General features: G+C 44.0%; 1 protein-coding gene across 2 annotated transcripts in view; it reads left to right on the top strand.

The window, feature by feature from the left end:
* Nucleotides 1–26,332, top strand: part of LOC109872089 (cAMP-specific 3',5'-cyclic phosphodiesterase 4D-like) — a 97,356-nt gene that overhangs the window by 50,108 nt on the left and 20,916 nt on the right. The window contains exons 2-5 of one of the 2 annotated variants that reach the window (XM_031806801.1): nucleotides 14,279–14,467; nucleotides 22,049–22,090; nucleotides 22,702–22,738; nucleotides 25,528–25,601. In XM_031806801.1, the coding sequence (XP_031662661.1) occupies nucleotides 14,279–14,467; nucleotides 22,049–22,090; nucleotides 22,702–22,738; nucleotides 25,528–25,601 (342 nt within the window). The remainder of the gene's footprint in view (nucleotides 1–14,278; nucleotides 14,468–22,048; nucleotides 22,091–22,701; nucleotides 22,739–25,527; nucleotides 25,602–26,332) is intronic. The other variant, XM_031806802.1, reaches the window with a different exon arrangement.

The following is a 26,332-nucleotide window of genomic DNA, read 5'->3' as shown; positions in this document are numbered from 1 at the left end:
GGTATAACTAACTGTACGGTGCTGACCAGCCGGTCTGGTATAACTAACTGTATGGTGCTGACCAGTCGGTCTGGTGTACCTAACTGCACGGTCTGGTGTAATGGTGTATGTCTGGAGAGTTCTGTGGATGAGTATGATGGATGAGGAGTCAGATGAGGAGTAGTAGGATGACAGGCCAGGTTTTACGGGGATACTCTTACTCACCTCTGCCTCTCATGTAATACTGTGCCTCAGAGGGACGAGCTAGACCTTCCACAGTGCAGGCAGGGTGCTCCTGTGCTCAAATGTTCCCCAGCTGGAATTGATGCAGCTGTGACATGCAGTGACGCAGGCGGGGTGTCAGGTAACCCACCTATTGACAGCCTGACATCAATCACGCTCACTTACCAAGCTGCTCGTTAAGTAACACACCTCCTTTTCTTTCATGAAACGTTTCACCTGGAATGTGGACTTTTGAACAGAGGAGAATCAGGTGTGTTTCAGAGAAACATTATATTTTCTCCTGCGGGTCTGCCTTTATGTCTGTCTGTCAGGCCCTCGCCTTAATACCTTTCTATACACAAAAGTTCTTGGATTGCACAGTAACTTGCTTAAATTCTAGACGAGAATGAATGACTATACACTCACCAGACAGTTTATTAGGTACACCCATCTAGTACTGGGTCGGACCCCCCTTTGCATGAATTCTTCGGGGATTCTACAAGTCGGAGACATTCCACATGGATGTTGGTCCATGCTGACGCGATGGCATCACGAGGTGGCTGCAGATTGGACGGCGGTACACTACCGCCACCAGCCTGTACAGTTGACACCAGGCAGGATGGGTCCATGGACTTATGCTGTTTACGCTAAATCCTCACTCTGCCATCAGAATGACACAACAGAAACGGGGAATCATCGGATGTTTTTCCACTCCTCAATTGTCCAGTGTTGGTGATCGCCTGCCCACTAGAGATGCTTATTGTTGTTTTTAGCTGATAGGAGTGGAACACGGTGTGGTAATCTGCTGCAATAGCCCATCTGTGACAAGGATCGATGAGTTGTGCGTTCCGAGATGTTGTTCTGCATACCATTGTTGTACTGTACCGTTATTTGCCTGTTTGTGGCCCGCCTCCATTCTCCTTCGACCTCTCATTAACAAGCTGTTTGCGCCCACAGGACTGCTGGTGACTGGATTTTTTATGTTTTTTTGCAACATTCTCGGGAAACCCTATACACTGTCGAGAGTTAAAAGCCCAGGTGTCAGAGTCGTGTGTATAGGTGGCAGGGAAGTCAGGCGCATGAGAATCCAACTGAATGTAATGGAGTTATTTAATAATGATAAATGAAACATAACTCCAACACTAAATGTAACAATAAAACAAAGTTCGACCGCCGAGCACCACCCAAAAAGGAGAGGCTTTGACGCGTGGCTCCAGCAGCGTCCTCCACCGGAACCCAGCATCTCTCCTCCGTACCGTACCCCTACCAGTCCACGGGGTACTGAAGGCCCCTAGCCCAACGTCTCCAATCCAAGATGGATCAAACTGAGTACGCCGGGACCCCGTCGATGTCCAGAGGGGGTGGGGGAACATCACGCACTTCAGCCTCCTGGAGCGGACCAGCCACCACCGGCCTGAGGAGAGACACATGGAAGGAGGGGTTAATATGGTAATTAGTGGGTAGCTGTAACCTATAACATACCTCGTTCACTCTCCTCAGGACATTAAATGGCCCCACAAACCGCGGACCCAGCTTCCGGCAGGGCAGGCGGAGGGGCATGTTTCGGGTCGAGAGCCAGACCCTGTCCCCTGGTGCGAACACCGGGGCCTCACTGTGGTGACGGTCTGCGCCAACTTTCTGCCGCAGTATGGCGCGCTGAAGGTGGACGTGGGCGACCTCCCAGGTTTCCTCCGGGCGCTGGAACCAATTGTCCACCACAGGAGCCTCGGTCTGACTCTGATGCCATGGAGCCAGAACCGGCTGATACCCTAATACGATAAAGGTTATTTGAGGAGTGGCGTAGCAAGTTCTGGGCCATCTCTGCCCAGGGCACAAACTTCGCCCACTCCTCCGGCCGGTCCTGGCAAGAAGACCGCAGAAACCTGAGGTAAGGCTGACCGAGACCCCCAGACGTTCCATGAACGCCTTCCAGACCCTTGATGTGAACTGGGGACCCCGATCAGACAATATATCCTCAGGCACCCCATAGTGCTGGAAAACGTGTGTAAACAGGGCCTCCGCAGTTTATAAGACCGTAGGGAGACCGGGCAAAGGGAGGAGACGACAGGACTTAGAAAAACAATCCACAACGACCAGGATCGTGGTGTTACCCTGTGAAGGTGGAAGATCAGTTAAGAAATCCACCGACAGGTGCGACCACGGCCGTTTTGGAACGGGTAAGGGTTGTAACTTACCTCTGAGCAGGTGTCTAGGAGCCTTGCACTGGGTGCATACTGAGCAGGAGGAAACATAAATCCTCACATCCTTATCTAAAGTGGGCCACCAGTACCTCCCATCAAGACAGCGCACTGACCGACCTATCCCAGGATGACCAGAGGAGGGTAACGTGTGGGCCCAATAGATCAATCGGTCGCGGACAGCAGACGGAACGTACAGACGCCCAGCTGGACACTGAGGGTGAGAGGGCTCTGCACGTGACGCCCGCTCAATGTCTGCGTCCAGCTCCCACACTACCGGCGCCAACAAACAAGAAGCTGGGAGTATGGGAGTGGGATCCATGGACCGCTCCTCTGTGTCATACAGCCGGGACAGTGTGTCTGCCTTAACGTTCTGGGAGCCTGGTCTGTAAGAGAGGGTAAACACAAAACAAGTGAAAAACATGGCCACCTTGCCTGACTGGGATTCAATCTCCTCGCCTCCCAGATGTACTCCAGATTGCGAAGGTCAGTCCAGATGAGAAAAGGATGTTTAGCCCCCTCAAGCCAATGTCTCCATGCCTTCAAGGCTTTTATGACAGCCAACAGCTCCCGGTCCCCCACATCATAGTTTCGCTTCAGTGGCGTACCCGAGCGATGAGAGAGCACTGCTCCTATCCCAGCTTCGGATGCGTCCACCTCCACTATGAATGGCAAAGAGGGATCTGGATGAGCCAACACAGGAACCGAGGTAAACTGAGTCTTCAGGTAAACAGAGTCTGCCTAAAAGCCCTGTTCGCCTCAGCTGACCACTGCAAGCGCACCGGGCCCCCCTTTAGCAGTGAGGTAATGGGAGCAGCAACCTGACCAAAACCCAGGATAAATCTCCGGTAGTAGTTGGCAAACCCTAAGAATCGCTGCACCTCCTTTACAGTGGTGGGAGTCGGCCAATTACGCACGGCTGCAACACGGTCGCTCTCCATCTCCACTCCTGACGTGGAAATCTGATGCCCTAGGAAGGAGACAGATTGTTGGAAGAACAAGCATTTCTCAGCCTTGACATATAGATCATGCTCCAACAGGCGACCAAGCACTTTGCGCACCAGGGACACATGCTCTGCGCATATAGTGGAGTATATCAGGATATCATCGATATACACCACTACACCCTGCCCGTGAAGGTCTCTGAAAATCTTGTCTACAAATGATTGGAAGACTGATGGAGTATTCATCAACCCATATAGCATGCCGAGGTACTCATAATGCCCTGAGGTGGTGCTAAATGCCGTCTTCCACTCGTCTCTCTTCCGAATACGTACCAGATTGTACTCACTCCTGAGATCCAGTTTAGTGAAGAAGTGAGCCCCATGCAATTACCGTAGTGATAAGAGGTAGCGGGTAACTATATCTCACCGTGATTTTATTGAGACCATGATAGTCAATGCACGGGCGTAAACTGCCATCCTTCTTCTTCACAAAAAATAAACTTGAGGAGACGGGTGAAATGGAGGGCTGAATGTACTCCTGACACAGGGATTCGGAGACATATGTCTCCATAGCCACAGTCTCCGCTTGCGACAGGGGATACAAGTGACTCCTGGGAAATGCAGCGTCTACCAGGAGATCTATCGCACAATCCCCCCGTCGATGAGGTGATAATTGAGTCGCCTTCTTTTTACAGAAGGCGAGAGCCAAATCGGCATATTCTAGAGGAGTGTGCACGGTGGAGACCTGGTCTGGACTTTCCACCAGAGTAGCATCAATGGAAACCCCTAAACAACCTACCTGAGCACTCTCGCGACCACCCCGTGAGAGACTGTGGCCAAGAAACAGTGGGGTTATGACAAGCTAACCAGGGTAGGCCTAGCACCACAAAATACGCAGTAGAATCAATAAGGAAAAAACTAATATTTTCCTTGTGATGCAAGGGGGTTGCATTACCATTAGCAAAGGAGCGGTGGCCTCCCTGATAAACCCTGACCCTAATGGTCAACTATCTAAGACATGAACGGGGAAAGGCATATCCACAGGAACAATGGGGATCCCTAAACTATGAGCTTAACTTTTATTAATGAAATTCCCAGCCGCGCCTGAATCTACTAGCGCCTTATGCTGGGAACGCGGGGAAAATTCTGAAAAAGTGAGTCCAACCGAATGTAATGGAGTTATTCAATAACAGTAAACGAAACATAACTCACTATGCCCATATAGTGTTGAACCCCCACTCCCCAGGGTTATTCTGGACTGTTTCCATATCCTTACTTTTCATTTCTATTCACACTTGTGTTTGTTCCTGAGGGTGTGACTGTTGAGCATGGGAATGAGAAGACAATGGAGTCCAGAAGCACAAAGAGACATGGTGGTGCTATAGGGGAGCATCCTCTGCTCTGAACTTGACCCTGAACACCAAACAAATACACATCTGATATATTCAGCATTTCATTATGGTGTCACACCTCCATGTAGAAGCCTGAGGTTGTACGTGTAAGACTTGTGGTCTTGTGTCTATAAGTGTACATTTGAAACGTATGTATGCATACAAACACACAAATGATTGCAATGTGTCCAGCAGTATTTGTTGTCACACAGCAATTGTCATGCCTCCGCATCACTACACACTCTTTGAAAAAAAGCACTCCAAAAGGGTTTTTCGGATGTCCCGGTAGAAGACTCCTTTTTGGATCCAGGTAAAACTATTTTGGGTTCCAAAAATGGTTCTTCATAGATAGCAAAAACTAAGTTCTAAGATTGCAGTCATGTTTGTTGATATGGCCAAAATTGGCCCATGCAGCACTTCCACTGCGTCAAGTGTAATGGCGATCAAATCTCATCTCAACATACCGCTTTAACATTTCCAAAATATTTTTTTTTACTTTCAATACTTATCGAACAAGATCATTAGCTTGGCAGTGCGCTAAGGAAACACTGTGTACTCTCGTAGAGCATGGTTTCCACTAAACAACTAGGCAAGTTGACAGTAGTACGCTGTCACTGTGTACTCTCGTAGAGCATGGTTTCCACTAAACAACTAGGCAAGTTGACTGTAGTACGCTGTCACTGTGTACTCTCGTAGAGCATGGTTTCCACTAAACAACTAGGCAAGTTGACAGTAGTACGCTGTCACTGTGTACTCTCGTAGAGCATGGTTTCCACTAAACAACTAGGCAAGTTGACAGTAGTACGCTGTCACTGTGTACTCTCTTAGAGCATGGTTTCCACTAAGCAACTAGGCAAGTTGACTGTAGTACGCTGTCACTGTGTAGTCTCGTAGAGCATGGTTTCCACTAAACAACTAGGCAAGTTGACAGTAGTACGCTGTCACTGTGTACTCTCTTAGAGCATGGTTTCCACTAAGCAACTAGGCAAGTTGACTGTAGTACGCTGTCACTGTGTAGTCTCGTAGAGCATGGTTTCCACTAAACAACTAGGCAAGTTGACAGTAGTACGCTGTCACTGTGTACTCTCGTAGAGCATGGTTTCCACTAAACAACTAGGCAAGTTGACAGTAGTACGCTGTCACTGTGTACTCTCGTAGAGCATGGTTTCCACTAAACAACTAGGCAAGTTGACAGTAGTACGCTGTCACTGTGTACTCTCTTAGAGCATGGTTTCCACTAAGGAACTAGGCAAGTTGACTGTAGTACGCTGTCACTGTGTAGTCTCGTAGAGCATGGTTTCCACTAAACAACTAGGCAAGTTGACAGTAGTACGCTGTCACTGTGTACTCTCTTAGAGCATGGTTTCCACTAAGCAACTAGGCAAGTTGACTGTAGTACGCTGTCACTGTGTACTCTCGTAGAGCATGGTTTCCACTAAACAACTAGGCAAGTTGACTGTAGTACGCTTTCACTGTGTACTCTCTTAGAGCATGGTTTCCACTAAACAACTAGGCAAGTTGACTGTAGTACGCTTTCACTGTGTACTCTCTTAGAGCATGGTTTCCACTAAACAACTAGGCAAGTTGACAGTAGTACACTGTCACTGTGTAGTACTCAAGTCAAAGGTAAACAAAGTCCAACCTGATGATTAAGTCAGAAGGCCCACTCAGAAGACTTTGAGCCGGGCCTCTGAGGGAAAAGCTCTGTAAGTGGCATCGAGGGATTGACAGGGGCAGAGATTTGTTTATGGAGACTAAATATAACCTGACATCTGCTTCAAATAGAAACCCGCCATAAATATGAATGAATGGAGGGAAGAATCTGGTCTTGTCGATGCAGAGGGAGACAGAGAGAGAGAGGGAACCCTTTCCACCTGAAAACCTATTTTTAGAATCTCTGATTCTATTTCCTGCACGAAGAGGCTATTTTTAGCAGATGAAGAAGCGAGCGGAGTCGGAGACAGCTAGAGCGTGTGGAATCAGCCAGAGGAGGGAGAGATGCACCATTAGGGAGGAAGGAGAGACAGCGACAGCACAGGTATCTTTAGAATACCTTCTTCTCATTCTCACACTCTCACTATCACATACACACACAGCTCCCCTCGCAATGCCACGTCATTCTTGTCAATGTAGAATCCTCTTATCTATCTCTCTCTCTCTCACACTCTCTCTCCCTTTCTCTCATCATCTCTCTCTGCTTGTCTCAGGATTGAACAGTTACTCTCCCCTGTCCCTATTCTGTCTCTCTCTGTGTATTCTGTCTCTCTCTGTGTATTCTGTCTCTCTCTGTGTATTCTGTCTCTCTCTCTCTGTATATTCTGTCTCTCTCTGTGTATTCTGTCGTTCTCTGTGTATTATGTCTCTCTCTGTGTATTCTGTCTCTCTCTCTGTATTCTGTCTCTCTCTGTGTATTCTGTCTCTCTTTCTCTCTGTGTATTCTGTCTCTCACTCTCTGTGTATTCTGTCTCTCTCTGTGTATTCTGTCGTTCTCTGTGTATTCTGTCTCTCTCTGTGTATTCTGTCTCTCTCTCTCTGTCTATTCTGTCTCTCTCTGTGTATTCTCTCTCTCTCTGTGTATTCTGTCTCTCTCTGTGTATTCTGTCTCTCTCTCTGTGTATTCTGTCTCTCTCTCTCTGTGTATTCTGTCTCTCTCTGTGTATTCTGTCTTTCTCTCTGTGTATTCTCTCTCTCTCTGTGTATTATGTCTCTCTCTGTGTATTCTGTCTCTCTCTGTGTATTCTGTCTCTCTCTCTGTGTATTCTGTCTCTCTCTGTGTATTCTGTCTCTCTCTGTGTATTCTGTCTCTCTCTGTGTATTCTGTCTCTCTCTGTGTATTCTGTCGTTCTCTGTGTATTATGTCTCTCTCTCTCTGTGTATTCTGTCTCTCTCTCTCTGTGTATTCTGTCTCTCTCTGTGTATTCTGTCTCTCTCTCTGTGTATTATGTCTCTCTCTGTGTATTCTGTCTCTCTCTCTCTGTGTATTCTGTCTCTCTCTCTGTGTATTCTGTCTCTCTCTCTGTGTATTCTGTCTCTCTCTCTGTGTATTATGTCTCTCTCTGTGTATTCTGTCGTTCTCTCTGTGTATTCTGTCGTTCTCTCTGTGTATTCTGTCGTTCTCTCTGTGTATTCTGTCGTTCTCTCTGTGTATTCTGTCGTTCTCTCTGTGTATTCTGTCATTCTCTCTGTGTATTCTGTCTCTCTCTGTGTATTCTGTCTCTCTCTGTGTATTCTGTCTCTCTCTGTGTATTCTGTCTCCCTCTCTCTGTCTATTCTGTCTCTCTCTGTGTATTCTGTCTCTCTCTGTGTATTCTGTCTCTCTCTCTCTGTGTATTCTGTCTCTCTCTCTCTGTGTATTCTGTCTCTCTCTGTGTATTCTGTCTCTCTCTCTGTGTATTCTCTCTCTCTCTGTGTATTATGTCTCTCTCTGTGTATGCTGTCTCTCTCTGTGTATTCTGTCGTTCTCTCTCTGTGTATTCTGTCTCTCTCTGTGTATTCTGTCTCTCTCTCTCTCTGTCTATTCTGTCTCTCTCTGTGTATTCTGTCTCTCTCTGTGTATTCTGTCTCTCTCTCTGTGTATTCTGTCTCTCTCTCTCTGTGTATTCTGTCTCTCTCTGTGTATTCTGTCTCTCTCTGTGTATTCTCTCTCTCTCTGTGTATTATGTCTCTCTCTGTGTATTCTGTCTCTCTCTGTGTATTCTGTCGTTCTCTCTGTGTATTCTGTCTCTCTCTGTGTATTCTGTCGTTCTCTCTGTGTATTCTGTCTCTCTCTCTGTGTATTCTGTCTCTCTCTGTGTATTCTGTCTCTCTCTGTGTATTCTGTCTCTCTCTGTGTATTCTGTCGTTCTCTGTGTATTCTGTCTCTCTCTGGGTATTCTGTCTCTCTCTGGGTATTCTGTCTCTCTCTGTGTATTCTGTCTCTCTCTCTGTGTATTCTGTCTCTCACTCTCTGTGTATTCTGTCTCTCTCTCTCTGTGTATTCTGTCTCTCTCTCTCTGTGTATTCTGTCTCTCTCTCTCTGTGTATTCTGTCTCTCTCTCTCTGTGTATTCTGTCTCTCTCTGTGTATTCTGTCTCTCTCTGTGTATTCTGTCTCTGTGTATTCTGTCGTTCTCTCTGTGTATTCTGTCTCTCTCTCTGTGTATTCTGTCTCTCTCTGTGTATTCTGTCTCTCTCTGTGTATTCTGTCTCTCTCTGTGTATTCTGTCTCTCTCTCTCTCTGTGTATTCTGTCTCTCTCTGTGTATTCTGTCTCTCTCTCTCTGTGTATTCTGTCTCTCTCTCTCTGTGTATTCTGTCTCTCTCTCTCTGTGTATTCTGTCTCTCTCTGTGTATTCTGTCTCTGTGTATTCTGTCGTTCTCTCTGTGTATTCTGTCTCTCTCTCTGTGTATTCTGTCTCTCTCTGTGTATTCTGTCTCTCTCTGTGTATTCTGTCTCTCTCTGTGTATTCTGTCTCTCTCTCTCTCTGTGTATTCTGTCTCTCTCTCTCTGTGTATTCTGTCTCTCTCTCTCTGTGTATTCTGTTCTCTCTCTCTGTGTATTCTGTCTCTCTCTGTGTATTCTGTCGTTCTCTCTGTGTATTCTGTCTCTCTCTGTGTATTCTGTCGTTCTCTCTGTGTATTCTGTCTCTCTCTCGCTCTGTGTATTCTGTCTCTCTCTGTGTATTCTGTCGTTCTCTCTGTGTATTCTGTCTCTCTCTGTGTATTCTGTCTCTCTCTGTGTATTCTGTCTCTCTCTGTGTATTCTGTCTCTCTCTGTGTATTCTGTCGTTCTCTGTGTATTCTGTCTCTCTCTGTGTATTCTGTCGTTCTCTGTGTATTATGTCTCTCTCTGTGTATTATGTCTCTCTCTGTGTATTCCGTCTCTCTCTGTGTATTCCGTCTCTCTCTCTGTGTATTCCGTCTCTCTCTGTGTTATCTGTTTTGTCACATGACACAATGTGACAGACCAGCATCTTGTCTAAATGCAACATCCCAGGGAATGAAGTGGGTGGAAAAATGTATGGAGTGCCTACTGTAGCCATTTTTACATTAGTAAATTTGACATGGGTAAAATCTACATGGGTATAGTTCCCACCCAAAAAATATTTTTGTGTTGTTGAATTTTTACCCCTTTTTCTCCCCAATTTCGTGGTATCCAATTGTTGTAGTAGCTACTATCTTGTCTCATCGCTACAACTCCCGTACGGGCTCGGGAGAGACGAAGGTTGAAAGTCATGCGTCCTCCGATACACAACCCAACCAAGCCGCACTGCTTCTTAACACAGCGCCATCCAACCCGGAAGCCAGCCGCACCAATGTGTCGGAGGAAACACCATGCACCTGGCAACCTTGGTTAGCGCGCACTGCGCCCGGCCCGCCACAGGAGTCGCTGGTGCGCGATGAGACAAGGATTTCCCTACCGGCCAAAACCTCCCTAACCCGGACGACACTAGGCTAATTGTGCGTCGCCCCACGGTCGCGGCCGGTTAAGACAGAGCCTGGGCGCGAACCCAGAGTCTCTGGTGGCACAGCCCTTAACCACTGCGCCACCCGGGAGGCCCCTAGTTCCCAAATTTGACTTGCATGTGTTTGGTTTTAAAATGTGATTTAAAAAAAAAAAATATTAACTATTTCAACTAGTATGTGGAGATACACTCAGTGGCCAGTTTATTAGGTATACCCATCTCGTACCGGGTCGGACCTCCCTTTGCCTCCAGAACAGCCTGAATTATTTGGGGAATGGAAACGCTGCTCAATTGGTATCAAGGGAACTAACGTGTGCCAGGAAAATATTCCCCACACCATTGAACCACTGCCACCAGCCTGTACCGTTGACACCAGAAAGGATGGGGCCATGGACTGATGCTGCTTATGCCAAATCCTGACTCTGCCATCAGCATGACGCAACAGGAACTGGGATTCATAGGACCAGGCAATGTTTTTCCACTCCTCAATTGCCCAGTGTTGGTGATCACACATCCACTTGAGCAGCTTCTTCTTGTTTTTAGCTGACAGGAGTGGAACCCGGTGTGGTCGTCTGCTGCAATAGCCCATCTGTGACAAGTACTGACAAGTTGTGCATTCTGAGATGCTGTTCTGCACACCACTGTTGTACTGAGCAGTTATTTGCCTGTTTGTGGCCCACCTGTTAGCTTGCACGATTCTTGCCATTCTCCTTCCACCTCTCATTGAACAAGTTGTTTTCACCCACAGGAATGCCGCTGTCTGGATGTTTTTTGTTTGTCGCACCATTCTCTGTAAACCCTAGACACTGTTGTGTGTGGAAAGCCCGTGGAAAGCCCGGAGGCCGGCCGTTTCTGAGATACTGGAACCGGCGCGCCTGGCACCCATGATCATTCCACGCTCAAAGTCGCTTAGGTCACTCGTTTTGCCCATTCTAACCTGCAATCCAACAGTAACTGAATGCCTCGATGCCTGTCGTCCTGCTTTATATAGCAAGCCATGGCCACATGATTCACTGTCTGTGGGAGCAAACCATTTTCGTACAAACAGAAAATAAATCAAATATACAGTATAAATCGTGGTACTGCATATAGACATAGTACCTTACAATGTGATGTATTTAATATAACAGGTGTTTCAGCAATCCAATGACCACACCCCTTGCACAGTCTTCACATTTTGCTGCCTTAAAATTACATCTCAAAAGTGAATAAATGGAAATGTTTTCCTACCAATTTACACAACCTACTCCATATTTTAAAACTCAAACAAAAAATTATAGAAAATGTTCCTAATGAATAAAAAATAAGAATAATAAGAAGATGTCGTTATTGTATGTCTTCACACCCCAGAGTTAATATTTGGGGGAAGCACCTTTGGCAGCCATTACAGCTGTGAATAATTTTGAATCAGATTCTGCCAACTTTTCACAACTCTTAGGGCAACATTTATCCATTGTTTTTGTCAAAATTACTCAAGCTCAGTAAATTTGTTTGGGAATTGGGTGTCATTGATGGACAACAATATTCAAACCTTGTCTCTGATGTTCAAGCAAATCAGGACTGAGGCTGGAACACGCAGGAACACTCAACACCTCTTGGAAAAACATAATTTTGATATATTCATGTAATATATATTTTTTTTATCTCAAACAGTTACAAACATACACATACGAACAACTTACAGAAACACTATACTATTTTAATATTTGAATAAAAAAACATTAGATTTTTCCATTGTGTTAATGATGGCAGATTGATTGATTTCAAGGGGTTTTGTATACTTTTTTTCAAGATGAGTGATGAAAAGAGAATCGTCCAGCCCATTGGGTATTTGACTACACCCCAATATGCCATATTTTGAAATATGCAGACAGGCGGATTGAAAGTAAGTTTACATTGAAATACTTCTGATAGCCCACTTTCTAGCTCCGCCCATAACTTTTGGACTTTTTAGCATTCCGTGTAAGCACGGATTATTGAGTCATTGTTAGTTTTACACTTAAGACATGACTCTGCCGTTGTGCTGTTTTTTCTCTCTTGTATAATAAATTCAATATGTACATTTTCATGAACTGTAATTGAATTAGTTTAATATGCTCCAACATTCCCTCCATCTTGTGCCAACATCGGCGTTGTGTTGTGTAATGGATTTGTCCCAAGACTTTCGTTTTTAATTTCGTTTTTTAATTTAGGCCGACTATCTGTTGTCCCACGTAATGAATCTGTTATTCAATGCATTTGTATGGGCTAATAGCAGTACGGCCTCAAATATTTGTTCATTGGCTTAGACAGGGCTTAGACAAACAAAAAAAATATGGTGATGAAGATGTTGAGGAGAGGTGTGTAGACATTCACTAGGCAATGTATCTATCAATTCCATGTCTGCACCTGACAGCTAGCAATAAATAGCCCCAGTGGGGTTCCCAATTAGGTTCAGTTGAACCAGAGCCGAGAGTTTGACTTTGCCATTATTAAAGCACTGGATGCCAGTTTTATTGCTGTGTAATAGCTCATCTGACAGAAGAGAGACGTTAATGTTGTATAATTTCCTCATATAATTGAGAGACATCTACGGGGACAGTTCTGGCTTGGTTAGTTTCAATTTCAATTAAATTCAAACTGTTTTAGCATGAGGGTTTTATTTTTTCATATCACTTTGCACTATTTATTTGCAAAGGGCTTAGGCTACATCCAGTTTCTGTCCAAAAACAGCCCCAGTTACCGCAATGGTTGTTTGCTAAAGTACCGATTTTCCAGCTCTGGAGTTCATCAGAACCTGCATACCAAGTGGCGCTAAGCTTGGATGTTAGCGGAGGTTGTTGGAATGTAGATGTGGATCAAGGTGGAACCGCTCCGAGAATGAGAAATGCCTTTATTTGGCCGAAGACGGACCATCATCATGACCCTCTGCTGTAGGCAGTGCAGTGCAGACTCTTGGCTGTGTCTCAACAGTCTAGTGGCTTCCATATCTTGTCTCCTTCCCTTTGTACAGATCTGAAAATGCTGGTAGATGTGATGGGGTAAATATGTAGTGTAGAACTCATTTGGGAATCTCCTTGGGTTTCATCTGTGTTTTTAAGATCTGTTGCAGATGAAGGGAAGGAGACAGGGAGACTACGCCCCTTTAGACTAGTGAGATGCATTATTATCAAAGAGAACTGTTTACGCATGTCAACCTGGGCTAGGCGGTGCAGAGCTGCACTAATCTTAATGTATATGGATCCGTTCCTATCCATTTGAATGGCCTTAAAGATGCTTTACAGATCTGTGAATCTGTGCAGCTTGTGCCTCAGGCCGACCCTCGTCATCAAACAGCCAGTTCCCATAGTCTGACCAGCCAACACCATTCAGATATACTTCTCTGACGCAGTCAACTCCACAATGTGGTTTTTCACCCTCTCAACCACTCATTGGTTTCCTTCATATGGAGGTAATTTGGTGTGACTCAGAACAATGATGGGCCTTTTTCTGTATGCGTCCATTTCCTGTGCTTTTGATAAATCACCTTCGTTGTTGAAAGGGTTTGTGCTATTATTGACGCCATTGATATTTTTAGTTTGGGCTTCTCAAATGCACTCAATTTGTTTAGAGGGGGGAAAGGAGGGGTTTGATTCCTTTGTCCTGTTGGTGATGTCTGACTTGACGTCAGTCTCGAAGAAAAGTGCCTTGTTGCGAATGATTAAAACCTGTTGTGTATTGTGCTTTAACTGAGTGTGTGTTTGTTCTGTGTGCACAAGGTGCGTTCCATTTATTGAGTGATGGAGCATCATTTGTGACGTGGATGATTTTTGGAGCATGGTTATTACAATTATAAATGATAGTGATGATGATAATAAGCAGCTTTCATTGAAAGACGTGCTAAATCATGATACATGTTGAGAGCCACTGTGGCCTATTCTCGATCACTCTCCCATCTCAGGGTTACTCTTCACCATACTCTCCTCACTCTCATTAAAGGGTGATACCCTTAGGGTGTTGTATGTCAAATTCATATTTACTGTAATCTGAACAGTTCTTAGATTTTTATTGTTGTTTTGGAACTTTGATTTAGGCTACAAGTTTGAAACTGTGAATTGTTTTCTCATCTGCTCTCTCCCCATAGTTTTGATGCTGAAAATGGCTTGTCGGTGGGGCGCAGCCCCCTGGACCCTCCGGCCAGTCCCAGCTCCGGCCTGGTGCTCCAGGCCAACTACCACAGCCAGCGCCGTGAGTCCTTCCTCTACCGCTCCGACTCAGACTTTGACCTCTCACCCAAGGCCCCCTCGAGGAACTCCTCCACTGCCAGTGATCTGTAAGTTCCCCCCCCTCATATTGGTACTGTCTCCCTCTGTGACCTTTCACCTTCCACTCACATCTATTGAAGCATCATGGCAGAGATGTCTCAATGTAGGCCTTGATGCTGCAAGGTCTCCACTTTTTGTAATGCCCAAGGTTATATACAGATGTGGTTTTGTGGAACAGATACAATTATATGTGGAAGGGAATTGCTTCTTGGATCACTTTCCAAAAGGGAATTCCGATAGCAAAACATGGGGAATACGTTAGGCCCATTTGAAAGCTTTCCCTTTAACTGTATAATCACAGCAAGGAATGGATAGAAATGTACAGAATGGTTATCTGGAGGAAAGTGGGGTCATGCTTTTTCAATTTCAGTCAAGAGGAGGGTTTAGTCTTTTTTTTCAAATTTAGTCCAGGGGAGAGTAATATCATTTGTAATTGATGAAATGTCTATATTTCCCAGTGTTTTAGAATTAGTTGCTTATTAGGATATTTATATCGATGTGTGCCCGATGCCACCCCTCATCTCTGATTCTCTGCTATCATGTGCACTACCATGTGCGCCTATAGGCTATTTAGTGTGGTCTCAATCAAATGATCCATAGCCTATATGCTAGGAAGTGCATGCTCGGAGAAGCACAGAGCCATGTTTCTATTTCTAAGATAGCTGCTGGGATGGTGTAAATAAAACTAGGCTGCATTACAAACTGCAATGGACATTCCAACCCTGAGCCCAGGCCTGCTCTGCTCTTGCTGATCAAAAACATGGTTTGTGTGCTGCTTAACCAATGGCTGCGTAGGGCTATGGTGACAGTTCAGGAGGAGAGTCAAAGACTTCTGCCGAAAATAATTTAATCTTGCGCGCTGACTAGACTACAGTCTATGTTCTGTTCCTTTTGAGAAGAAGAGTGGGAAGATGAGAAGGAGGGCCGGAGGTCAACTTTGATAGCTTGCTTCTACTATAATTGACTTAATTAATAACCATATGTTTTTAGCCCATTATGTACAGTACCAGTCAATAGTTTGGACACACCTACTCATTCAAGGGTTTTTCTTTATCTTTACTAGTTTCTACGTTGTAGAATAATAGTGAAGACATCAACACTATTAAATAACACATATAGAATCATGTAGTAACCCAAAAAAAGTTAAACAAATCAAAATATATTTTAGATTCTTCAAAGTAGCCACCCTTTGCCTTGATGACAGCTTTGCACACTCTTGGCATTCTCTCAACCAGCTTCACCTGGAATGCTTTTCCAACAGTCTTGAAGGAGTTCTCACATATGCTGAGCACTTGTTGGCTGCTTTTCCTTCACTCTGCAGTCCAACTCATTCCAAACCATCTCAATTGGGTTGAGGTCAGGTGATTGTGGAGGCCAGGTCATCTGATGCAGCACTGCATCACTCATCACTCTCCTTCTTGGTCAAATAGCCTGGAGGTGTGTTGGTTCATTGTCCAAATGATAGTCCCACTATGCGCAAACCAGATGGGATGGCGTATCACTGTGGTAGCCATGCTGGTTAATCCATTCACCTACTCTGCGTCCCACAAAGACACAGCTGTTGAAAGCTAAAATCTCACATTTTCAGACCTAAGGACAGATTTCCACCAGTCTAATGTTCATTGCTCGTGTTTCTTGGCCCAAGCAAGTCTCTTCTTATTATTGGTGTCCCTTAGTAGTGGTTTCTTTGCAGCAATTCGACCATGAATGTGACCATCATAGTGCTTGATGGTTTCTGCGACTGCACTTGAAGAAACGTTTAAAGTTCTTGACATTTTCTGCATGTCTTAAGGTAATGATGAACTGTTTCTCTTTGCTTATTTGAGTTGCCTTAACTTAACTTGCCTTAACTTGCCTTAACATGGACTTGGTCTTTTACCAAATAGGGCCATCTCCTGTATACCACCCCTACCTTGTCACAACAAATCCACAATAAAACTTTTAACAAGGCACACCTGTTAATTGAAATGCATTCCAGGTGACTACCTCATGAAGCAGGTTGAGAGAATGCCAAGTGTGTGCAAAGCTGTCATCAAATAAATTTGATTTGTTTAACACTTGTTTGGTTACTACATGATTCGATATGTGTTATTTCATAGTTTTGATGTCTTCACAATTATTCTATAATGTAGAAAACAGTTCAAATAAAGAAAAACCCTTGAATGAGTAGGTGTGTCCAAACTTTTGACTAGTACTGCATTTATCAGAGTTATTCTCTTCACAATAAGCCAGATTCGAGTAACTTACATTGTGGTGCTGAACTTGAAGTAGCAGCTGCGGCACAATCAATCGGAAATAGACAGCTCATGGTGCTGAAAGTAGGCAAATTCAAGTAGGCATTATTCATTTCCATCTTCATTTTAATTAGACTTTACTAACAACAAGAGCCCTGTTTCCATTGGCACTTTAAAGTCAACCCAGGTTGGGTTGGCCTTGGTGGGCAAGCTCAAATTGGGTTTCCACTGCCTCCAGAAATGAGAAATTATGTCATGTTGCTAGGTAGCCAATATGTGACTCCAGCTGGCTTCGCTAATGTTGCTAGCTAGCTACTAAGAGGTTGAAGAATTTAATTCACCCTTACCATGCTGTAACTAACGTTTCCCCAAACTCTTACCCAGTGGTGATTTTAGCATGTAAATCTTTGTGGAGCAAAAAAAAAATGTTTAGATGCATGCCAGCAAAGCCACTACACAACACAACACTAAACAATACATTAATTGCATTGTAATGGTCACAAAAGGTGCCCACAAAATGTTAGGGCCTACATAAAGCCATCCCACAGCAGTCGCAACACCTTACCAATGCTACACCGGGCTACCAGCGAGCCTTGTCTGGCAGTGAAACAGTTCATTCAGCCTCATTTACTGCCTTTTAAAAAACATAGCTGATATGGCTGACTGGATTAAACAAATGTGGTTTCTACTGACAATTGAGATGCACAAACTATGGCATAAGGGGATGACGGCGGGATAAGAAGCAATCCGTAATTTCGATTAAGACATTAATGAGCGAGCTTGGACAGACGTAGTCAATATAACTATTTGTTCAGCACTTTTGAAATGTACAGCGACAGGATTCCGAACATGAGCCGTTTTTACAATATTCTCCCTAAACACTAAGTCAGAAACGTAGGATAAATGAAGGGGGCATATAAGCAGACAATGAAAGCTCTTACAATATTAGATGATTACATTTATCTAAAACAGACTATAGGCTACATGTGCACCACTAAGTCAGTAGGCTAAATTCTGAGGGAAAAGGGACCAAATTATTAGGGTGAGACCAAGTTTGTATGCAGCTTTATTAAGTCAATTATTTTTTTGTATATTTTTTTTACATTGTTTGCAAACTGACATGTATTAATGCGAAAATAACATGCAAAACAGGCGCAAAACATTATTATTTTGTAAAAAAAAAAAAAAAGCTAAACTGTTGGGGCTCAAAACAGGTGGGGCTCCTGCCAATTCCAGCCAGACTCAGAGCCATCAATTTAGCTTGCTGACGTTAGCTAGCTAAATAGTTAGCATCATGTTTAGCATAACAGGCTAGCTAGCTTCATTCCTACCTTGCTAACCAAGCAAACCAGATGATAGGTTTGAGGTGGGACCAAGTCACTATTATTTGAGTCACAAGCAAGTCTCAAGTCACAAGGTCCGAGTCTCAAGTCGAGTCCCGAGTATAACAGGTCAAGACTTAAGCATGCAATCTAAGAACAAGTCGAGTCACAAGTTTTTTCAAGTCAAGTAAAAAACTAATCTGTACATGCAACGACTTATTCAACTACAAATCTTTCTCTATTTATTGAGGCTACCAGACAGCCATTTTCATTATTTTGATTTCTTCTTTCAGAAGAAAGTGTTTTGTTTCTGGCCATTTTGAGCCTGGAATCAAACCCACAAATGCCGATGCTCCAGATACTCAACGGGTTTAAAGAAGGCCAGTTTTATTGCTAACATAATTGCAAAAGGGTTTTCTAGTGATCAATTAGCCTTTTAAAATTATAAACTTGGATTAGCTCACAACGTGCCATTGGAACATAGGAGTGATGGTTACTGATAATGGGCCTCTGTACGCCTATGTGGATATTCCATTAAAAAATCTGCCATTTCCAGCTGAAATAGTCATTTACAACATTAACAATGTCTACACTGTATTTCTGATCAATTTGATGTTATTTTAATGGACAAAAAATGTGCCTTTCTTTAAAAAAACAGGATGTAGATGGCACAGACAGACATGGCAGCTCTGTGTCTAGCTCCTAAGCAACTTGTAGTATTTTTTTTTTGTGTGTTATTTCTTATATTATAAACACATAATTTTTTGGGTGTTATTACATAAAGCCAGAAATAACTTTTGGATATCAGAGCGGCGGTAACTCACCAGCGTTACGAACAGGAATACAACACACCATCCATTGCTTCTGAGTATATTACTCGCTCATGTTCAGTCTCCGGATAATAAAGTAGACGAACTCAGGGCGAGGATCTCCTTCCAGTGAGACATCAGGGATCGTAACATACTCTGTTTCACGGAAACATGGCTCTCTCAGAATATATATCCATTCAGCCATCTGGGTTCTCAGTACATTGCGCCGGCAAGAATAAAGAACTCCCCGGGAAGAAGAAAGGCGGGGGTGTATGTTTCATGATTAACCACTCATGGTGTGATTGTGATAACATACAGAAACTCAAGTCCTTTTTTTCACCCGACCTAGAATACCTCACAATCAAATGCCGACCGTATTACCTCCCAAGAAAATTATCTTCGGTTATAGTCACAGCCGTGTATATTCCTCCTCAAGCCGATACAACGACGGCCCTCAAAGAACTACACTGGACTTTTTGCAAACTGGAAACCACATATCCTGAGGCGGCATTTATTGTAGCTGTGGATTTTAACAAAGCAAATTTGAGGGAAACGCTACCAAAGTTTTACCAACACATTGACTGTAGTACTCGCCCTGGTAAAACATTGGACCACTGCTACTCAACTTTTCGAAATGCCTACAAGGCCCTCCCCCGCCCTCCCTTCAGCAAACCTGATCATGACTCCATTTTGCACCTCCCTTCCTATAGGCAGAAACTCAAACAGGAAATACCCGTGGTAAGGTCTATTCAAAACTGGTCTGGCCAATCGGAATCCATGCTTCAAGATTGTTTTGATCACGCGGACTGGGATATGTTCCGGTTAGCCTCTGAGAATAACATTGACAAATACACAGATACGGTGACTGAGTTCATCAGGAAGTGTATAGGAGATGTTGTACCTACTGTGACTATTAAAACCTACCCAATCCAGAAACAGTGGATAGATGGCCGCATTCGGGCAAAACTGAAAGTGCGAACCACAGTATTTAACCATGGCAAGGTGACTATGGCTGAATACAATCAAACAGGCAAAACAATCAAAACGGAGTCGCAATTTAAAGGCTCAGACCCGAGACATATGTTTCAGGGTCTACAGACAATCACGGTCTAGGGAAAACCAGCCACATCGTGGACACTGATGTCTTCACTGATGTCTGATGTCTTCCTTCTTTGCCCACTTTGAGGACAACCCAGTGTCACCGATGCGGGCCACTACTAAGGACTTTGGGCTCTTCTTCTCCGTGACCAACGTGAGGAAGACATTTAAGGTTGTTAACCCTCGCAGGGCTGTTGGCCCAGACGGCATCCCTAGCCGCGTCCTCAGAGCATGCGCAGACCAGCTGGCTGGAGTGTTTACGGACATATTAAATCTCTCCCTATCCCAGTCTGCTGTCCCCACTTGCTTCAAGATGTCCACCATTGTTCATGTAACCATGAGAGCAAAGGTAACTGAAATAAATGACTATCGCAGCACTCACTTCTGTCATCATGAAGTGCTTTGAGAGGCTGGTTAAGGATCATATCACCTCTACCTTACCTGATACCCTAGACCCACTTGAATATGTTTACCGCCCCAATAGATCCACAGACGATGCAATAGCCATGGCACTGCACACTGCCATATCCCATCTGGACAAGAGGAATACCTATGTAAGAATGCTGTTCATTGACTATAGTGCAGCATTCAACACCATAGATAACACCTCCACTTCGCTGATTGTCAACACAGAAGCCCCACAAGGGTGCGTGCTCAGCCCCCTCCTGTACTCCCTGTTCACCCATGACTGCGTGGCCATGCACACCTCCAACTCAATCATCAAGTTTGCAGACGACACAACAGTAGTAGGCCTGATTACCAACACTGACTAGACAGCCTACAGGGAGGAGGTAAGGGCCCTGGGAGAGTGGTGCCAGGAAAATAACCTCTCACTCATCGTCAACAAAACAAAGGAGCTGATCGTGGACTTCAGGAAACAGCCGAGTGAGCAAGCCCCTATCCATATTGAAGGGACCGCAGTTGAGAAGGTGGAAAGCTTAAAGTTCCTCAGAGTACACATCACTGACGATCTGGAATGGTCCACCCACACAGACAGTGTGGTGAAGAAGGCGCAACAGCGCCTCTTCAACCTCAGGAGACTGAAGAAATTTGGCTTGGCCCCTACAACCCTCAAACTTTTACAGATGTGCAATTGAGAGCATCCTGTCAGCCTGGTACGGCAACTGCACTGCCTGCAACTGCAGGACTCTCCAGAGGGTGGTGCGGTCTGCCCAAAGCATCACCGGAGGCAAACTACCTGCCCTCCAGGACACCTACAGCACCTGATGTTACAGGAAGGCCAAAAAGATCATCAAGGACATCAACCACCCGAGCCACAGCCTGTTTACCCCGCTATCATCCAGAAGGCGAGGTCAGTACAGGTGCATCAAAGCTGGGACTGAGAGACTGAAAATTAGCTTCAATCTTAAGGCCATCAGACGCTTAAATAGCCATCACTAGCCGGCATCCACCCTGTTACACAACACTGCACCTTAGAGGCTCCTGCCGTATATACATAAACTTGGAATCACTGGCCACTTTAATAATGGAACACTAGTCACTTTAATACTGTTTAAATTATGTTTACATACTGCTTTACTCATCTCATATGTATATACTGTATTCTATTCTCCTGTATTTTAGTCAATGCCACTCTTAATTCCATTCTTTTACTTTCAGATGTGTGTATTGTTGTGAATCATTTTAAGATACTACTGCACTGTTGGAGCTAGGAACACAAGCATTTCGCTACACCTGCAATAACATTTGCTGATTATGTATATGTGACCAATAAAATGTTATTTTATTTATATATTTTTTAGCAGGCTAGCGTCAAAAGTTTGTCTGACATGCAGCCATATTGACTTTATTTGAAACTTCGCAGCCACCGGAGTTTGACAAATGACTACAGTTTGCATTGATTTGTGGGTCATATCAACCCCACAAGTGAACAAAGTTCTTCACTCGCTCCCGAGGGAGAGTTGCTAGCACGAGGGCTGAGGGGGTAAAAATAAGATGTTTGGACTGCAGCCAAAGTTGGAAGAATGAGCGACTTTCTTGTTTTTTTTACTTCTTCAGTTTATTTTTCCAGCCTACATCAGCCTAAGACAGTTTCCCTGTGTCTAAACACCTTAGTTTGTGATGAATCGGTTGCAGGTCACCAACTCTTGCCTCTGTTTTTAAAGGGAAGAAAGCTTGAAGCACTGGGAAGTCAACTGGTTGTCTCGGTGAGAAGAACTTGACAAAATACTGATTTGTCCCCTCAAAGGCCTGTTCTGCATTCTCCATTACAGGTTTCAGAGCCATCATCCTCCCCATGGCACCAGTGACAAAAAAAATTACCCCTCCCCATGTTTTTCCTGTGACCCCAAGAAAAGCCTTTTTTCTTTTGCATGTGAAGCTTCAAGAAAAATACCCTAGCATAACCTCAACCCTGTAACTTTACCAGTTGGACTTTCATTTCTCCCTACCTCACGGTTCCTATAATGTACAGTGCATGGCATCCTTTGTTTGACCTTAATTTCACCCGGTCTGGTCTACCTTTATTCGTTGCGTTCTTTGCTTTGATGTCGGTCTGCAGGTTGTTGAAGTGTTTTTTCACAGACATTGATCAACTGTCTTGATTTAGGATTAAATGCAAATGTTTAAAGTGCACAGTAGACATTAGTACCATAGTAGTCATGTTGGATTTAACTTAAATATTGTACGCACACTAAATTGTTGCAATTTTGTTTAACCTTTTCACTGATTCTGTTAATGTACTTTTAAAAATGTAAGACCAGAGCCTAAACCAATATCTGGATTTAACCTAAATGTCATAATTTTTGCCCCATTATAGACATGGAGAAGACATGATTGTGACACCATTTGCACAGGTTAGTTTTGGAAATATTCTGTCCTGTGTTTTTCAGCTGAATAAATGGTTAACGAATTGGCCTGGTATGGACAAGCGGTCTAGGCTACTGACTCTGGAGCACATGTACAATGTATCGCTGCCAGCATGGGTTAGAATCTATCCCACTGGTTTTAAGCACGCTCTGGTTTGCCAAGCCAAATTCTCCCTGTCATTTGGAATGTGACCTCTAATCTGCCCACTGGTTATATAACTTCACCGTCATTATGCGCACCAACACAACAAGGAAATAAATAACGTAACTGAACACTGACTGATTCTGAGTAATAATAAGCTTTAAAAAAAAAGAGAACTACAAAAGGTTGTTGTCAGTGAAGTCACAGCTGTCACTATAGGTGCCAGTGACACTAGTAGACGGCCACCGGAACAGCCTTTGGCATGTGGCTGGCACATTGCAGCAGCCAGGCCCGTGACAGAGGACGTGCGTCATAACCGCACTCACTTTACTCAACAAGCGAGGAATCCAACATGGCGTTCCTCGATACGGCTGATGCGGGAAACCAGATACCATCCTGTTTAACGTGCTGACTCATGATTTAGATTGGTGCCCAGACTCTGACATGTGTGACGTATGGGAGGGTGGGGGCTAACGAGGGGGTTCACTCTTCATCAGCCTGTAATTATGATGGCTCAGGGGCACCGCTAGTGCTTGCTTGTTTTGAAAAGTGTTGAAAATGAACTATAGCAAGCCACTATTTAACACTAACGCCTCGATCACACCAACAGCGTTTTAGCATTTTGGTACACCAGAAGTACATACATTTCCAATAGAAAGTTGCGTTTGACTTGCAGTATTAAGTTGCAAAGGCAGTTGCAGTGCGTTTTGTGTGGTGCATAAGTTGGATTTATCGAACATATGCGTCAAACTGTATGTGTAAACAGCTTGCCAGAAATGGTAACAGAAGGTGAATGTTGAACTTTTGTTGCACACATATCCAGAGGATGCAGCGTACCATTTGCGCAATAACACTGTCGGTTTGATCAAGGCATAAGAGAGTTTAAATGTACTCCATTGCAGTGTATGCTTAGCCCTTTTGTGGGGTTAAATGTTCAATTGTAACACTTCACGGAGTATGCATATAATATATTCTAAATGTTTTTATTCATACATGAAGTACCTCGACTATCACAATTAGGTAGTAGAGAGGATGTACAGTACCAGGCAAAAGTTTGGACACACCTACTCATTCAAGGGTTTTTCTTTATTTTTGCTATTTTCTACATTGTAGAATAATAGTCAAGACATCAAAACTATGAAATAACACATATGGAATCATGTAGTAACCAAAAAAATTGTTAAACAAATCAAAATATATTTTAGATTTTAGATTCTTCAAAGTAGCCACCCTTTGCCTTGATGACAGCTTTGCACACTCTTGGCATTCTCTCAACCAGCTTCACCTGGAATGCTTTTCCAACAGTCTTGAATGAGTTCTCACATATGCTGAGCACTTGTTGGCTGTTTTTCCTTCACTCTGCGGTCCAACTCTTCCCAAACCATCTCAGTTGGGTTGAGGTCGGGTGATTGTGGAGGCCAGGTCATCTGATGCAGCACTCCATCACTCTCCTACTTGGTCAAATAGCCCTTACACAGCTTGGAGGTGTGTTGGGTCATTGTTTTGTTGAAAAACAAATGACAGTCCCACTATGCACAAACCAGATGGGATGGCGTATCACTGCAGAATGCTGTGGTAGCCGTGCTGGTTAATTGTGCCTAGAATACTAAATAGATCACAGACAGTGTCACCAGCAAAGCACCCCCACACCATCCCACCTCCTCTTCCATGCTTCACGGTGGGAACATGCGGGAACATGAAGCGAACATTCATTCACCGAAAAGACGGCAGTTGGAACCAAAAATCTCACATTTGGACTCATCAGACCAAAGGACAGATTTACACCGGTCTAATTTCCATTGCTCATGTTTCTTGGCCCAAGCAAGTCTCTTATTATTATTGGTGTCCTTTAGTAGTGATTTCTTTGCAGCAATTCGACCATGAAGGCTTGATTCAAGCAGTCTCCTCTGATACAGTTGATGTTGAGATGTGTCTGTTACTTGAACTCTGTGAAGCATTTATTTGGGCGGCAATTTCCGAGGCTGGTAACCCTAATGAACTTATCCTCTGCAGCAGAGGTAACTGGGTCTTCCATTCCTGGGCGTTCCTCATGAGAGCAGTTTCATAGCGCTTGATGATTTTTGCGACTGCACTTGAAGAAACTTTCTAAGTTATTGACATTTTCCGGATTGACTGACATTCATGTCGTAATGATGGACTGTCGTTTCTCTTTGCTTATTTGAGCTATTCTTGCCATAATATGGACATGGTCTTTTATCAAATAGAGCTATCTTCTGTATACCACCCCTACCTTGTCCCAACACAACTGATTGGCTCAAACGCATTAAGAAGGAAAGAAATTCCACAAATTAACTTTTAACAAGGCACACCTGTTAATTGAAATGCATTCCAGGTGACTACCTCATGAAGCTGGTTGAGAGAATGCCAAGTGTGTGCAACGCTATCATTAAGTCAAAGGGTGGCTACTTTGAGGAATCTCAAATACAAAATATATTTTGATTTGTTTAACTATTTTTGGTTACTACAGGATTCCATATGTGTTATTTCATAGTTTTGATGTCTTCACTATTATTCTACAATGTGGAAAACAGTAAAAATAAAGAAAACCCTTGATTGAGTAGGGGTGTTCAAACTTTTGCCTGGTACTGTATATTAATCTTGTCCGTTCTTGTAGGTACTTGCCAGTTTGAGGACGGTAAGAAGCAACTTCGCCGTTTTGACCCATCAGCAAGATCGTCAACCCAGCAAGTAAGTTCAGTCTACAAATCAAACTTTATTTGTCACATATGCCGAATACAACATAGACCTAGTGTAGACCTTATGGTGAAATGCTTACTTACAAGCCCTTATCCAACAGTACAGGTCAAGAAGAGTTAAGAAAATATTTACCAAATAAACTAAAGTAAAAAAAATCAAAAAAATTATAAAAAGTAACAGAATAACATAACAATAACGAGGCTATACACAGGGGGTGCCGGTTCCGAGTCAGTGTGCAGGGGTACAGGTTGGTTGAGGTAATTTGTGCATGTAGGTAAGGTTGAAGTGACTACACATAGATAATAAATAGTGAGTAGCAGCAGTGTACAAAACAAATGGGTGGGGGTCAATGTAACAGTCAAGTGGCCATTTGATGAATTGCTGGCTTGGGGGTAGAAGCTGTTAAGGAGCCTCTTGGTCCTAGACTTGGCGCCTCGTTACCGCTTGCCATGCGGTAGCAAAGAAAACAGTTTGTGACTTGGGTGACTGGAGACTCTGACAATGTGATGGGCTTTCCTCTGACACTGCCTATTATATAGGTCCTGGTTGGCAGAAAACTTCGCCCCAGTGATGTACTGGGCCGTACGCACTACCCTCTGTAGCGCCTTACGGTCAGATGCCGAGCAGTTGCCATACCAGGCGGTGATGCAACCGGTCAGGATACTCTCAATTGTGTAGCTGTAGAACTTTGAGGATCTGGGGGCCCATGCCAAATCTTTTCA

Source organism: Oncorhynchus kisutch, linkage group LG27 (assembly GCF_002021735.2).
Source record: "Oncorhynchus kisutch isolate 150728-3 linkage group LG27, Okis_V2, whole genome shotgun sequence".
NCBI lineage: Eukaryota > Metazoa > Chordata > Actinopteri > Salmoniformes > Salmonidae > Oncorhynchus > Oncorhynchus kisutch.
The sequence above is the reverse complement of the archived record's forward strand: the minus strand, read 5'-3'. Positions and strand labels throughout refer to the sequence as shown.